Source organism: Taudactylus pleione, unplaced genomic scaffold (assembly GCF_031769625.1).
Source record: "Taudactylus pleione unplaced genomic scaffold, aTauple2 ptg000113l, whole genome shotgun sequence".
Classification (NCBI taxonomy): domain Eukaryota; kingdom Metazoa; phylum Chordata; class Amphibia; order Anura; family Myobatrachidae; genus Taudactylus; species Taudactylus pleione.
In genome coordinates this window covers 13,794,642-13,810,866 of record NW_028284515.1, presented here as the reverse complement: position 1 = coordinate 13,810,866, position 16,225 = coordinate 13,794,642, and the positions used below count along the sequence as shown (strand labels likewise).

The following is a 16,225-nucleotide window of genomic DNA, read 5'->3' as shown; positions in this document are numbered from 1 at the left end:
CATAGAGGGGGAGGAGCCAGTCACACTTGTAGATTTTTAAAGTGCCAGGCTCAACTCAACCCACCGTCTATACCCCACTGTCATGAAGCTCCAGTGTCCCCTGTGGAATCGGAGAAATGGATTTAACGGTAAGTACCAAAATCCTGTTTTTATTAAGTAGAACCAACATAATTACATTTTTTTTTGTTTTTTTCATTTGATCCTTTAAACCTGTATACAAATATTGTCCTTCATTATGTAGGCTCTTCCATAATAGTTACAACAACATTTATGAACCATTTCTTTAATTGTATTAATTCTTAAATGAAGTGTCATCTTATATATGTGAGCTGTTGCAAATCATTTTACAATATACTGTACCAAAAACTTTCTTTAAACATATTAATAGCAGATACTGACAATTCTTGTAGAAAATAATATTGTCTTTTATTACAGTCTACACAGTGGGTGGTCTTTTCTATGATGGTCCAGCAGAAGTATGGCTGGAAAATAAATTAGTAGGGAATTAAATAGCTAACCGCGGTGTCGTCCTCACACATAACCCGTACATGGATATTTATTTTCCTTCCAGCAAATGTTTTTTTTTTTTTATTTGAAATATTCTACATCACTATCAAAACAACGAAATGTAAAATGTGGCTGGCTACTTACTGCTTCCAGGTACTGTGATTACATAAACAGCTCGGGGATTACATCACTGCCGATTCTATTGTAAGCTCTGAGTCCAGCAATTTTATTCTGTATGGTGCTTTTCCTCTAGGACTCAGTAGCTAGTGTGGAAAGTCTACAGCACAAACACGAGAAGTTTCAAAAAGCTCTTGATGCCCAGATGGACAAAATTGATGAGATGGAATCATTTGCCAAACAGCTGCAGGACAACCAGCATTATGACTCTGAGAACATCGCCAGTAAATGCCAGGCTGTACTGGAGCGGTAAGAGTTGGGCATGTAGGTGCCAGGCGTAGGACGACCAGTGCCACTCCATTTTTCTAGGGTATAACGATCTTTCATGTTTTGTAATTCTATATATTACTAAATATCATACAAGATTACCACTGAACATTATTTTAGTGGTATAATTTTTGGGTGCTCCAAAAATGCTCACACTGGGCGCTACTAGACCTGGGGCTGACACTGCCCGTTCACTGTATTTTTCTGTTTCTAGTTACTGTACATTAAGTATGATAGATCTTTATGGGACCTCTATTCAGTTAAGTTGCCAATAGAGCTAAGACTGAATATGCCAACTATTAGGGTTATATTTACTAAAGTGCAAGTTTTTAGAAGTGGAGTTGTTGCCCATAGCAACCAATGAGATTCTAGCTATTATCTTCTAGTACAGTAGCTGCTATGGGCAACAACTCCACTTCTAAAAATCCACACTTTAGTAAATATACCCCTTAGTATCCAGATCCCTTGTTGCATGGTTTTTAGAGTGTTGCTTTCTGGTTTTGCACCAGGAAAAAGAAACTCCTCAAATTGTCCGAGGCTCGTAATAATAAGCTGGAAGATTCCAGGCATCTGCAGAAATTCATCAGGAGCTCATATGAGGTACAGTATGAATATTATGGCAAGAGGAAAAGGAACTGCAGCATTACGTACCAATGTCCTATCCTGTTTAGATGGTGCCTTATGCTTTGCTCAAACCAGAGGCCCCAACTCATACTTTTGTCCATATGCCTATAGCACACAGACAACACTAATGGTATTTAAAATTCACCTACAGTAGACAAAATGCTTTAAGGAAAACTCTTTTCCAGCGCAAACAGCGGCTTGGGGAGTATATTTACTAAAGTGCGGGTTTTTAGATGTGGAGATGTTGCCCATAGCAACCAGTCAGATTCTATTTAACTAGCACCTTCTAGAAGATAATAGCTAGAATCGGATTGGTTGCTATGGGCAACATCTCCACTTCTAAAAACTGTCACTTTAGTAAATATACCCCTTGGTGTCTTACTCAGACATTTGATGTTGCCTTGGGGCCTGATGACCAAGAGGCAAGGTTATACACTTGCAGCCAAGCCATCTTTCCATGCTGCTGTTTACATACAAGATGCCAGATATCTTATGTCTTATTACTATGCACAGCAAACTCCATACACCAAGTATTTTGCAATAAACAGCATAAACATTGTCTATAATTTACAAGAATATAAAGCTAGCTGCTCATCCTAAAACTCACTTCACCTGTTACCAAAGATAACGCAGTGTCACCAAGAACTGGAAACACTCAGAGACTTAAGGGGGGCATCCACTACACGATTTTAGCAGGCGATTGAACGATAACGACGTCGTTATCGTTCAATCGTTTAAAAAGTGTTTATAAATCGCGCAGTGTTTGGTCGTTAACGATCAACGATGCGCGCTCCCGCTGGTCATTTGATCGTCTTGTCAGTCGACTGAACATGTAGGTCAATTTCACTTGATCTATTAAAGATAGTTTGCAAATCGTTTTCAAATTGTTCAGACTGAAAGATAAAATTTCAAGGGAAAAAATCAAGGGAAAATCGTGTAAAGATTGGACAGGGAGTATATCGTCTAGTGGATGTGCCCCTTAAGGAAACAATTTAGGAAAGTTCTAAAGGCACATCTGTCTTATATAACAAACCATTGCTGACTCAAGTTCATCTTGAAAGAGAGTTTGAAGGGGTTAGTGAAAATGAATATCATAAACTGACACCATGATGTTGAGCTGACTTGTGTGCCATTATCAGCCACAATACTTTGCAGCACTCACCTAATCTATCAATGTCTGCATCTAAATCCACCTACATATGATCAGTGGCCAAGTTAAAGTACGTGCATAAAGGTCCCAAAGAAGTCACTGTACACCGTGATATATAAATAAATCTAGAAAATGTTCATTAATATCATAGTATGCTGGCTGATGTACCCGGTTTCACCCGGGTAGACCTTAGATATTTACTGTTTCCATTTCCATCTCACCTCTCCAGTAACACATTAATCCTTCACCTCTATAGTAATGCATCCCCTCCCTCACTGCTATTGTAAGACATTACACTCCCTCACCTATGTACTAACACATTCCACTCCCTCACCTGTGTACTAATACATTATTCTCACTCACCTCTGTAGTAACTCATTTCTCTCACTCACCTGTGTACTAATATATTCCACTCCCTCACCTCTGTAGTAACACATTATCCTCACTCACCCGTGTAGTAACACATTCTCCTCCCTCACCTGTGTAGTAACACATTCCCCTCCTATACCTTTGTAATAACACATCCCCTCCCTCACACCTGTAGTAACACATTACCCTCACTCACACCTGCAGTAGCTTATTCCCCTCTCTTACCTCTCACATTCCCCTCCCTCACCTCTGTAGTAACACATTATCCTTGCACACCCCTTTTAGTAACACATTCCTCTCCTTCTTCCGTGTTGTAACACATTCCCTTCCCTCACCCTGTAGTAACACATTTGACATTCCCCTCCCTCCCCTGTGTAGTAACACATTCTCCTCCCTCACTGGTGTAGTAACACATTCCTCTCCTATACCTGTATAGTAACACATTCCCCTCCCTCACCTCTGTAGTAACACATTCCCATCTTACTGCTGTTGTAACACATTCCCCTCCTATTCCTCTGTAGTAACATATTTTCCTCTCTCACCTCTGTAGTAACACATTCCCTTCCCTCACTATTCAAATAGGGCAGCCACACCAACTGCCAGTGATGTTTGGCAGCACTTGGGATGACAGTTGGTGTTTGAATACTGAACTATGCTGCAGCCACAATCAGTCAGTCAGGCAGGACATTGCACAGGGGTAGGAAATATCTTTGCCCTGTTCACCCCCTTAGGAGTTGAATTTCGAAAAATCCCTGCATATTGGCTACCTATGTCATGGAAAGAAAATCCCCCCCCCCCCCCCCCTGATTTTCATGTTTCCAGGTCTAAGGTTTGGGCTGGGCATTGATAAGTCAGTCAGTGAGGACATTTGATTATATATATACAGTAGATCTATTTGGAACACTGGCATTACGTGGCACATCTGCTGTTTGATCTTGCTTTATATATTTTCTGCCAGGTGGGTGCCTGGATGCTGGAGAAAAACAGCATTGCCATGGATGACAGCTGGAGAGACCCCAGCAACTTGCAGACCAAGCTGCAGAAGCATCAAACGTTTGATGCAGAGATCAAATCAAACCGAAACCGACTGGATACCATCAAAGCTGTAATTACAGAAACATTTTACATGTTACTACAGATTCTTGCACTGATGAGAATACTCAGAAGATCTATAAATATTTGTATCTAGAGCAGATTGATCAAATCCGCTTGTTGAAATTGTTAGTTCCAGTTACCTAGAGATCATTAACAGATATTGCAAGGTATGATAGCATATAATTTGGCCCGGGCTTGTTCGAGGAGCCCAGGCCAGCTGTGGAGGGGGACAATAGCTTCCCTTTGCATCGCACACTGCATAGTATTTTTCATTGATTTTTTCAGGACGGGCATGGTCACGTCCTCTGAGTATCACCTGTGCCCTGGGTAGGTCTCAACACCCCTGAACACTACTTCTGTGCCTTTCTTGGATTTACCCTTAAATGGTTTTTCTATTGTACTTTTCATTGTTGACTTACTGTAATAATCCATATGCAAGGCCGACCCTATCCATAGGTGAACCCATATGAAGTGCTAGCTGCTGACATTGAGACGCTGTGACGCTTTAATCTGTTGCTTCTTCATGTCTTATGATTTGGGAGTGTGGCGCTTGACTATGATGTCGTAGCCAAGCACCACATTCCCTCTGCAAAGCAAAGCATGACACCGTAGCTTCCACCTGCTAGATAAGAAGGAGACGGAAAGCGGGCACCACTGCCCAGTGTGGCGGTGTGCAGCCTAGGGCTACTGCCAGTAATTGTTCCATGATAATTTGATATAACTCATCCTTTGTACCAATAATATTAGAAATGACATAATAAAGAATGTCCAGTTGGTTGAAGGGTCTGTATAGGAACATGATGCCTGCTTGATCCCACTAGAGGTATGTTTGTACCGGCTGCAATGTACAGCAGATCCTACAGAGAAGAGGAGGACAGAAGGGTCAGTAATTGTTGTGTGATAGTGTTTGGTCTGAACGTTTATGTTTTATGTTTAAAACTTGGAACATCTGGCTTAAAAAAACAGTCTATATTAATGAATTAAGAAGAAAATGAGGACAGGACCAACATTTTGGTACTAAAAAAAATTCCAAAGCAGCACGTTTGAGGTATTCGTGATTGAAAGAAGTTGATACATACACTAGTGTGGATTTAGATTTCCTATATATTTCTATTATAACCCTAAACAGGATAGGAAGATGATCCAAATATTTTTTATATGTACTTAATTATAGTCTTAAAGGTATACAAAATAATGATATTCAGACTGTCAACATGTTCTGAATGTCTTCATTCTGAATGTCAACATGAACGGGAGATCGACATTCACAATTGTGAATGTTGACAGTCGGCGTGTTGACCATGCCGTTTTCCATTGACAAAGTAAGTATCCCCAACCACAGCCTAACCCTAATCGCAGCCTGACCCTATCATTGGTAAAAAAAAAAAAACAGCTGTCGTCATTATGTCATGTTGATACTTTGTCATTGTTGATTTCTACTTCAGGGTCCATAGGGTATCCACAGGATACCTTGGGTATAGGTGTGACATCAGTCATCGGGCACCATAGAGTTAAGCTTTCAGCCTCCCAGGATGCACTAGGATCCCCCTCCTATAGCCCGCCCCCGAGCCATGGCACCTCAGTTTAGTTTGGTGCCCGGCCGGAGTGGGAGTGGGGGCTAGAAGAGCCCCTGAAGTTTTCCTGCATGCAGCTGTGGCTGCACATCTGGATGTACAGCATGGACAGTCAGTCCTGACGTCCATGCTGTCTTCCCTACACCCCCGCCGGTACCAGAACGCCGGTACCGATCCGGGGATGCTGGTGAGCATCTGGGGTCACAGCTAGCGTTGACCCTAGAGGTTCCGGACCATGGCCGGAATCACGGGGGACAGCAAGGTAAGCAGCGGGGTCCCGCGGTGGGTCCCCGCTGTTAAATGGTCCAGAGTCCCCAGGCAGGGGGCTCCCTGGGGACTGGCTGCAGCGTGGAGCCAGGTGTGTAACCTGTGCTTCCACTACCCCCTGGGACAGCGGACCGCAGCAGAGCGGTAGCGCTGCGGCGTCCCGGGGGTTAAATGCATGCCAGGGGAGCGCGCCTTCCCTGTCTCACAGCCGGCTCCTCCCCCGCTGCACACAGCCCTCTCTGCATACTGCCGACTGGCCCTGTGGCAGCGCTCCTCCCCCAGGCCAGCCTCCTCTCTGCTCCTCGGCGGCCATCTTCGTGAACGCATGGTGAACGCTGCTGGAAGCCTGGACGGAGGCATCGTGGTCTGGGTCCCCCCGCATACCTCTCCTCCGCTGTGGTCAGGTCTGTGTATGCAGCGCTGTGTCCTACCAGACTCTGTGTCTGCGTAGTTGAGTGATCAGCGCTGGTTAGTGCAGGAATTGATTTTCTTTGCATTGTATGTGACTGTGCTAGCGCTGCTGCCTGTATCTTCTATTCTGACTCAGCTTTATTACTGTCCCTGTTCTTTCTGCTAAGCCCTTGCGGTGCGGTGCTGCAGGGTGGTCTCTCGCCTCTTTAAAATACAATTGGTGAGAGGGGTCACATACTTGGTACCATCATGTCTGAAAGTGATTTTCCTCTCCGGCTACAGTGTACTACGTGTAAAGTACCTTTAGCGGAGGGGGAGGGTAGCGCGGAGGTCCTCTGCCGGCAGTGTTTGTCAATGGCGCGGCCTATTACGGTTACAGCACCGGTACAGGAGCCGCCCTGGGCTTGTTTCGCTCAGGCGCTTACAACCTTAGTGGGCCAGTTAGCTCCGCAGCCCGCGTTTACGCAGATGGGTTTGTCCCAGCAGTCAGTGGTGTCGTCACCCATGCAGGGTTTCCCAAGACAATTGGTGGTACCCCGCAGTCTCCCTATTTCCCCTCTCCCGGTTTCTCAGGAGCCGGCGTGGGTTAACTCCCTGACGAGTTCTGTACAGCACTTGTCGGATGTGTCGCAAGGGGAGTCTGTGATGCGGCCACATAAACGGCCGGTGGCATCTCTGTCGGCTCGTTATGAGGATGACGAAGGGACGTCTGATGATGGGGAGATTCTGGATCCTTACGATCAGGAACCTCTCCATACTAAGGACGCTGACGCTCTGTCCAAGGTGTATATTCCTGGACTTATTCGGGCAGTCCGCACAGCCTTGGTGATTGAGGACGAAGTTCCCCCAGCGGCTAAATCCAAGTATGCCTTTTTTAAGGATGTGAAGGGTGACGCCACAGTCTTTCCTCTTTCGGGTCAGTTAGTGGACCATTTAGAGGAGGCGTGGAAACAGCCTGGCAAGCGATACCAGCCGCAGAGGCGCCTGGCGGTGGCTTATCCGTTCGCGGATAATTATTTTGCTAAGTGGGAATCCCCTCCACAGGTGGATTCTCACGTGACCCGTCTTGTCTGTAGTGCCACATTGCCGATGCCATCCATGTCCTCCCTTAAGGATGCTACGGACCGCAAGGTAGAGATCTGCCTGAAGTCCGCTTATTCCCTTGCGGGGGGGCAGCGCGGCCGGCTATGGCCATTTGCTGGGTTGCCAGAGCGATGGAGCGCTGGGCGGATTCATTAGAGGCGTCTTTTGATTCCGACTGTCCGGCCGATCAGGCGGAGTTGATTGGTAATCTCCGTGATTCGGCCACTTATATCAACGAGGCGGCCTTAGACATTAGTACTCTGGTGTCTCGAATTTCTTCAGCAGCGTCGGCTGCTCGACGCACCTTGTGGTTGCGTTCATGGAAGGCGGACGCTGATTCCAAAAAGGGTTTGGAGGCGTTGCCCTTCAACGGAGAAGTTCTCTTCGGTCCGGATCTGGACAAGATTGTAGCCACAGTGGCGGCAGCCAAATCGGCATGTCTCCCGTCGGCCGCTGCTCCTTCTGGTTCAGGACCATCGTCCTTTCGGTCTTATAGGGCCCAGGGCAGGCCCAAACCACAGTCTTTTCCTCGACAGGCTGGTCCCAAGAAATCGGCCAAGCCCCGGAAGCAGGCATGGAGTACCAGACGTCCGGCCCCTAAGCCAGATGACAAGCCTGCGGCCTGACGGTCCGGGCCTCCCTTTGGGGGATCCCAAAGTGGGAGGCCGCCTGCTGCAGTGCGCCTAGTGTTGGTCGGTCACCACGACAGACACTTGGGTTCTCGAGGTGGTCTCCCACGGGTACGCCCTCTCTTTCCGGCACAGACCCCCGGCTCGATTTTATCACCACGGGTCTACCATCAGACCGGAACAAGGCCACGGAGCTGCGGAAGGTCTTGCACACTATGCTCCAGGCTGGAGTTATAGTGCCTGTTCCATTCTCCCAGAGGGGCCAGGGTTTCTATTCCAATCTCTTTTTGGTGCAGAAACCCAATGGGTCCGATTCTCAACCTCAAAGCTCTCAACAAGTCTTTGCGGGTGCCGAAGTTTCAGATGGAGACCCTACGGTCCATCATTCTGGCGCTGGAACCAGGGGACTACATGGTGTCATTGGACATACAGGACGCTTACCTGCATGTCCCTATTCTTTTGCGCCATCAACAGTTCCTCAGGTTTGCAATCCGCAGCGACCACTTTCAGTTTCGGGCGTTGCCTTTTGGCCTGGCGACAGCACCGCGTGTGTTCACCAAGGTGATGGCGGTTATGGCGGCTTCTCTGCGGCTGCAGGGAGTCCCCATGTTGCCGTACTTGGACGACCTGTTATTAGTGGCAGGATCTCCGGAGTTCCTTCTGCGCCACTTGGACCTGACCATTGCGCTACTGCAACGGCACGGCTGGTTAATAAACTGGCAGAAATCCACTCTAATCCCGTCTCGGCGGATTCTGCACCTCGGGGCCTTATTGGACTCAAGACAGCAAAGGATCTTTGTGACGGGGGAAAAGATCTCTGCTTTACAGTCGAGGGTGCGCAGTTGTCTGCACAGCCACCGGGTGTCTCTACACTCGGCGATGAGGTTACTGGGCTCCATGGTGTCGGTGTTCGACATGGTGGAATATGCCCAGTTTCACTCCAGACCTCTGCAGCATCTGATCCTGTCCAAGTGGAACGGGCTGCCTCAGTCTCTAAAGTCCCAGACGATAGTGCTCACCCCGGAGGTTCGCCTGTCCCTTGCCTGATGGTTGCAGACGACCTATCTCAACAAGGGACGTCCGTTCTGGGTACCAAATTGGGTCCTGTTGACAACGGACGCCAGTCTTCGGGGCTGGGGAGCAGTTTCGGGTCCACACTTGTTCCAGGGCAGGTGGACGCCGACAGAAGCGGAGCTTCCAATAAATATCTTGGAACTCCGTAGAGGTGTCACGGATCCTGGTATGGGCGGAGCGCAATCTTCCGGCCATATCAGCGGTCTTCATCCCGGGAGTGCTAAATTGGGAGGCGGACTTTCTAAGTTGCCAGGACGTTCATCCGGGGGAATGGTCCCTGCACCCGGACGTTTTTCAACTGCTGGTGGACAGGTGGGGTCTTCCAGAGATCGACCTCATGGCATCCCGGCACAACAACAAGTTGCCGGTGTACGGGTCCCCCACAAGAGACGAAGAGGCGTCTCTGGTGGATGCTCTGTCCGTCCGGTGGACGTTCCGGTTCGCATACCTATTTCCTCCGGTTTCCCTTCTTCCACGGGTAATCCGGAAATTCAAACAGGAAGGAGGGATGCTCCTGTTGATAGCTCCCGCGTCGCCCAGACGGCAATGGTTCTCAGACCTTCAGGGTCTGTCCGTGGACAGTCCTCTGTGGTTGCCGCTATGACCGGACCTTCTGTCGCAGGGTCCTTGTCTTCACCCGGACCTGACTCGGCTGTCTTTGACGGCGTGGCTGTTGAGACAGCCATGTTGAGGTCCAGGGGGTTTTCCAGCTCTGTTGTGCGTACCATGTTACGAGCTCGGAAACCGTCTTCCGCGAGAATATACCATCTCGTGTGGCATACGTTCTTCCAGTGGTGTCAACCGAGAGGTTATGCACCACGGGAGTTTCGTCTGTCTAGGATACTTGCCTTCCTACAAGCGGGACTAGATCATGGGCTTCGCTTTGCTTCTTTGAAGGTACAGGTTTCGGCCCTGTCTGTCTGGTTTCATCGTAGGATTGCTACAATCCCGGATGTGCGAACCTTTATGCAAGGTGTTCTCCACATTCAGCCGCCCTTTGTTCCACCTGTGGCGCCTTGGGATTTGGCTGTGGTCCTGAGGGCTCTCCAGGGACCGCCGTTTGAACCACTGGGCTCAGTGGATCTAAAATGGCTAACAGTTAAGACTGTTTTCCTTCTGGCCATAGCTTCGGCCAGACGTGTTTCTGATTTAGGGGCTCTTTCTTGTAGACCCCTTTCTTGATTTTTCATGGGAACAGGGCAGTGCTCCGCACTCGGCCTGAATTTCTTCCCAAAGTTGTTTCCCAGTTTCATGTTAATGTGGAATTAGTTGTTCCGGCCTTTAACTCACCTGGTCTTTCAGTGGGTGAGGCCTCTTTGGATGTTGTGCGGGCCTTAAGGACTTATGTTGACCGCACTTCTTCGTTTAGGAAGTCGGACGCCTTGTTTGTCCTCTATGGCTTCCGTAAAAAGGGTTGGCCTGCTTCAAAGCAAACTTTGGCAGCCTGGATCCATATGGCTATTTCTGAAGCTTATCTTCATGAAGGCCTGCCGGTTCCTCCTTCTGTGAAGGCTCATTCCACTAGGTCTGTGGGTCCTTCGTGGGCAGCTCTACGTGGTGCCTCTGCAGTCCAGATCTGCAAGGCTGCTACGTGGTCCTCTGTCCATACCTTCGTGAGGTATTACAGGTTTGACACCTTCGCCTCTCAGGATGCTTCCTTCGGGCGGTGGATTCTCCTTTCTGCACAGGAGCGTCCCCACCCTTAAAGGATACTGCTTTGGGACATCCCCAAGGTATCCTGTGGATACCCTATGGACCCTGATGTAGAAAATATGAGATATGGTAAGAACTTACCTTTGTTATCTCTATTTCTACGAAGTCCATAGGGTTCCACAGGACTCCCGCCCTGTCGCACCTGTGCTGCAGATGGGCTTTGTTCTGGTCACCGTTTTTTCCGTCTCCCTCTGGTGAGAGTGTGATTCTTGTGTGTATCCAGATCTTCTTTCTCTCTCTTCCTTCTCCTCCTCCGGTCTATGGCTTGGTAACTAACTGAGGTGCCTTGGCTCGGGGGCGGGGTATAGGAGGAGGATCCTAGTGCATCCTGGGAGGCTGAAAGTTTAACTCTATGGTGCCCGATGACTGACGTCACACCTATACCCAAGGTATCCTGTGGAGCCCTATGGACTTCGTAGAAATAGAGATAACAAAGGTAAGTTCTTACCATATCTCATATTATTGTGAATGTTGAATGCTGACATTCTTTCTTTGTCGACATTCAGACTATGACAACATTCTGGTGTCAACATTATGGACATATACTGTATTATTGCACCACCCTGGACCATAGCTAAAATATCAGCTAGTTGGTGCTGCTTAATCTTGGGGGAAACTTCTAATATATTATCTCTTGCTAACTGAGGCCCTGATTCAGAGTCGGACGCTCTGACAAAGCGATCGCTCTAAATCAGGGCCGTCCTTCCTAATTTTAGAGCGGCCTCCTGACTGCTCGCATAGCTGTGGGTGACCACCCACAGCTATAGCGAGCGGGCAAAAAGATTGTAGGGTCTCGTTGCCGCAAGCCCTGGAGTGCTTTCTGCTCTATCAGAGCCGAGAGCACTCCCACTGACATCACTTGTGATGTCAGTGGGGCCGGCCCCAGACGGTAGGCATTCCCATGGAAACGCCTCCGTCTGGGCAGCCACGCCCCCGGCACGCTCACCAAAGGGGGCGTGCTGTCACTCACCATCGACAGCACGCCCCCTTTGTAGCGAGACCCATAGCGACGGCTTGGCCGTCGCTATCCGGGTCTTGCGCATGCGCACGACGGACCCGGCACACTGGGCTAAGATCGACCTGCTTGCGAGCGCTCAGCGCTCGCGAGCGGGTCTGAATTAGGCCCTGAGTTCCCAGATGTCTGAATGTGAGATACTGTACTCTGGATGGAGCATGGTGGTGCACAGAAGGAAGTAACTGGCTGATTAGGAAGAAAGAGGCCTTGTTTAGCACAATCACAGATATGGCTTATTGGTGATGACGTAGAACACTCTCACTTTTTATATGTCCTGTACAAAACCGCTATTGAATAAGCTTTTACTCTACAGGATGGTGAGAAGATGTTGCAGGACAATCATTATGCCTCTCAAATAATACAAACCAGACTTGATGAAATGGAGGAACTGTGGACAGAGTTGATGGAAAAATGTTTAGACAAGGCGAACAAACTCCATGATGCCTATAAGGTGACTGACCATAATTTCCACTTTTCCTTAAAATGCAGAGTTATTATTTTTATTCTGACGTAATCGGGTACTCGCTGCCTCTTGTCATACAGGCAATGCAATTTAAGAGGAGCTTAGAAGACTTTGAAAAGTGGTTGGACCACATGGAAGCCCAGCTGGACCTGACAAATAAAGGTAAAGATCTCATGACACTTCAGAAGCTTGGAGAGCTGGAAGAAGACATCTCCAGCCACGGAGAGAGACTGCAGGTCCTGGCAAATAAGACAGCTGAATTCCGAAAAGAAGGTCACTTTCTGGCAGATGAAATGGAAGACAGAGTTAGGATTTTGGTTCACAGGTTGGTAATCTATTCTAATTCCAGCTGCCTCTCTTTATTTATATTTGTCGCCCATCATCTTACCATATATGCTAACATATTCTAGTTCTACAGGCCTACAGTATATAAAGTGTCCTTTTTCATTAGGTACAAGAGTCTTAATGAACCATTACAGGAATGGAGAGCAGGTTTGGAAGGTAGAAAGTTATTAGACCAGTTTTTCCGGGATATCGATGATGAACTGGCATGGATAGAAGACAAGATGCCCCATGCCTCATCTAAGGAATGTGGACAGTCATTGACCACTGCACAGGCATTATTGGAGAAGCACCAGGTAGAGTATTCTAAGAGCACTGGAGAAGATCCCCAGAGCTGTCATTTTATACAACTTGTAAAACTTTTTCAACTCTTTGTTTGGTCAGAATTTAGAAAATGAAATCAGTAGCCGAGAGGCATTGACTAAAGCTGTGATGGGCACCGGGCGGAAGTTGGTGAGAGGCAACCATTTTGCAAGCCAAGAGATTGATGATCGTTTACATCAACTGGAAGTGGCTACAGAAACATTAAAAGCGGAGGCAGACCGTAGGCGTAAAAGGCTGACACAGGCCTGCGAAGCCCAACAGTTTCTTACCGAGGTGACTGTATTAAGTGTGTGTTATAATTGTCCATCACATTATACAATTAATGCGCTCAATAAAGAGGTTTACAAGAAGTATCAAGTTAATAAGCGTGATGTGGTCTGGATATACCAAAGCATGTTTTTAGCACAAACTCTTTTATGTTAGCACCAGCCTTCGGAACCGTTTAGATAAATATTCATTATTAGTCTCAGCTTATTTTTACAGCCATGATCATATCTTTTCTCCTCAGCTCTCAGAGGCTGAAACATGGATGGCAGAAAGAGGGTTTGTGATCAAATCACCCGACAATGGGAAAAACGAAGAGTCCACGCAAGCATTGTTGCGGAAGTTAGACACCACCATACGGGACCTTGAAGGCTTCTCCCAAAGGATCAACAAACTAAAGGAGACTGGGAGAAGCCTACAGACTGAGAGTGATAATCCAGAGAGGTAATAATATTATAATAGCAAGTAAAATAGCATAAATGTAACCGGGCAAAGTAAAAGCACTAGTAAAGCCTTCAGAGTTGAGCTATTAGTAGCAATTAGTAGCGACATATAGAACAAGAAGAAAATATAAAATAATAATTTTTAAAGACGATAAATGATGTCAGTATACTAGCCAGCTCCCCTTCTCTCTCACCAGCCAGCCCCCCTTCTCTCTCACCAGCCAGCCCCTTCTGTCTCTCCAGCCCCTGGACCCCCGCATCCCACAGATACTTGCCATCTCTTGTATCTTCTGACTGTGGCAGTGCCCTTCACACTGTGGCCAGCTCCTCAGCCCGACAGCGCAGCGATGCGGCATGCATGACGTCATGACATCATACGCGCCTTGTTTAAAAATAAATAATTACTTTCTTCATTGTACCAGGCAGCCGCCAACAAGCTGTGCAACTGGATGGCAGCTTTCATACTTGCTTCCTCTTCCAAAGGATAGTTTCACAGTCAATTGTTGTTTGAAACTACTAGTTTTCTTAATCCCCTTCTGGAAAGAAGATTCATCCCAGCATCAGCACGCAAGGATTCTTCTGGGGAATCCTGGATAAGGGGAGCTGGCCTTTGCAAATTGGATGCAGAAGGACTACCTCCAATCATTACTGAGGAGATTTATGATGAAGATGTTGGTGGTGGAGATTGCTTGTGCTGGGATCTATCCATGCTGCTGCTAGCTGCACTGCTTGGTATTATTTTACAGGATTTTTTAGTTTTTTCAAATAATTTGCATGAACTCGCTGCAAATGACGTACCAGAGAGGAGGTTCCTAGATGGTTAACATACCTACTTTTACTTAATTTAGCTTCACAAACGGTACAGACAAATATTGTCAGGATATGGGTAAAAATAATTCCACACGAAAGAGGTTGCTTTTTGGTCTTATGTCCAGGCATGACAATGGCTGAACTTCTTATCATGGGCAAGAACTGCTGCCACTGGTGGCTGACTTACTTTGGTACAAACAACATCCTCATGATCAACATCATCATTAGTGTCAGATGCGCAAATATCCTCCTCATCCCCAGCTTTGCAGAGGGTGTGGATATGGTGGAAGGAGGCTTCTTTAGGTGTATAGTGTCAGAATTGTCAGACTCATACATAGCATTCCGGGACACCATTAAGACTCTCCTCAGGGATTTGTGAAGTTTGTGAACACACAGTTTGTTCTTCAGTCTTAGTTTTTTTTTCTGGTGAACTGATATGCCTGTTTCAAAGATGACACATGTAGACTTAGGGCGGTATCCAATTAGCCCCGAACATTGTACGGGTGCTAATGGATCCCCACGATCTCGCTGATAGCGGTCTGCCCTACACAGATCAAACACACAGCCGCCAGCGGCAGCTGTGTGTTTGTAATAGCAGCCAATGAGAGTCACATAGACTCTCATTGGCTGCTGCACGGAGGGAGCCGGTTGGAGCTCACTCATGAGCTCCGTCTTCCGGCTCCCTCCGCGCGTTGTACAGCAGAGAGCAGAGCGGATGGTGATGGGAGCGGGGATTCAGGTAAGTTTTTTTTGTTTGTGTGTGTGTGTAAGGGGGCATTACTGGGGGCCTGCTAATGGGGGGCATACTACTACTGGGGGCCTGCTAATGGGGGGCATACTACTACTGAGGGCCTGCTAAGGGGGGGGCATATTACTACTGGGGGCCTGCTAAGTGGGGGCCTGCTAAGGGGGGGCATACTACTACTGGGGGCCTGCTAAGGGGGGGCATACTACTACTGGGGGCCTGCTAAGTGGGGGCCTGCTAAGGGGGGGTATACTACTATTGGGGGCCTGTTAAGGGGGGGCACTACTACTATTGGGGGCCTGCTAAGGGGGGTGCATACTACTACTGGGTGCCTGCTAATGGGGGGCATACTACTACTGGGGGCCTGCTAATGGGGGGCATACCACTACTGGGGGCATGTTAATGGGGGCACTACTACTGGGGGCATGTTAATGGGGGCACTACTACTAGGGCACTACTACTGGGGGCATACTACTTGGGGCATGCTAATGGGGGCCTGCTAATGGTGGCACTACTACTGGGGGCCTGCTAATGGGGGCACTGCTACTGGGGGGCATACTACTGGGGGCATGCTAATGGGGGGCATACTACTGGGGGGCATACTACTACTGGGGGCACTGCATAGGGGGCCCTACTACTAAGGGGACTGCATGGGGGGCACCACTACGGGGCCATTGTGTAAGGGACACCACTGCTGGGGGCATTGTATAAGTGGCACTACTACTGTGGGCATTGTATAAGGGGCATTACTACTGTGGGCTTTGTGTAAAAGGGTCACTACTGTGGGCATTGTGTAAAAGGGTCACTACTGTGGGCATTATATAAAAGGGTCACTACTGTGGGCATTGTGTAAAATGGGCACTACTGTGGGCATTGTGT

General features: G+C 47.9%; 1 protein-coding gene across 1 annotated transcript in view; it reads left to right on the top strand.

The window, feature by feature from the left end:
* The window catches only part of SPTBN5 (spectrin beta, non-erythrocytic 5), a 273,171-nt gene that overhangs the window by 203,667 nt on the left and 53,279 nt on the right, over positions 1 to 16,225 (top strand). The window contains exons 46-53 of the mRNA XM_088471253.1: positions 761 to 933; positions 1,461 to 1,551; positions 4,053 to 4,199; positions 12,269 to 12,406; positions 12,499 to 12,743; positions 12,870 to 13,056; positions 13,145 to 13,357; positions 13,593 to 13,792. Coding sequence (XP_088327379.1) covers positions 761 to 933; positions 1,461 to 1,551; positions 4,053 to 4,199; positions 12,269 to 12,406; positions 12,499 to 12,743; positions 12,870 to 13,056; positions 13,145 to 13,357; positions 13,593 to 13,792 — 1,394 coding nt within the window. The remainder of the gene's footprint in view (positions 1 to 760; positions 934 to 1,460; positions 1,552 to 4,052; positions 4,200 to 12,268; positions 12,407 to 12,498; positions 12,744 to 12,869; positions 13,057 to 13,144; positions 13,358 to 13,592; positions 13,793 to 16,225) is intronic.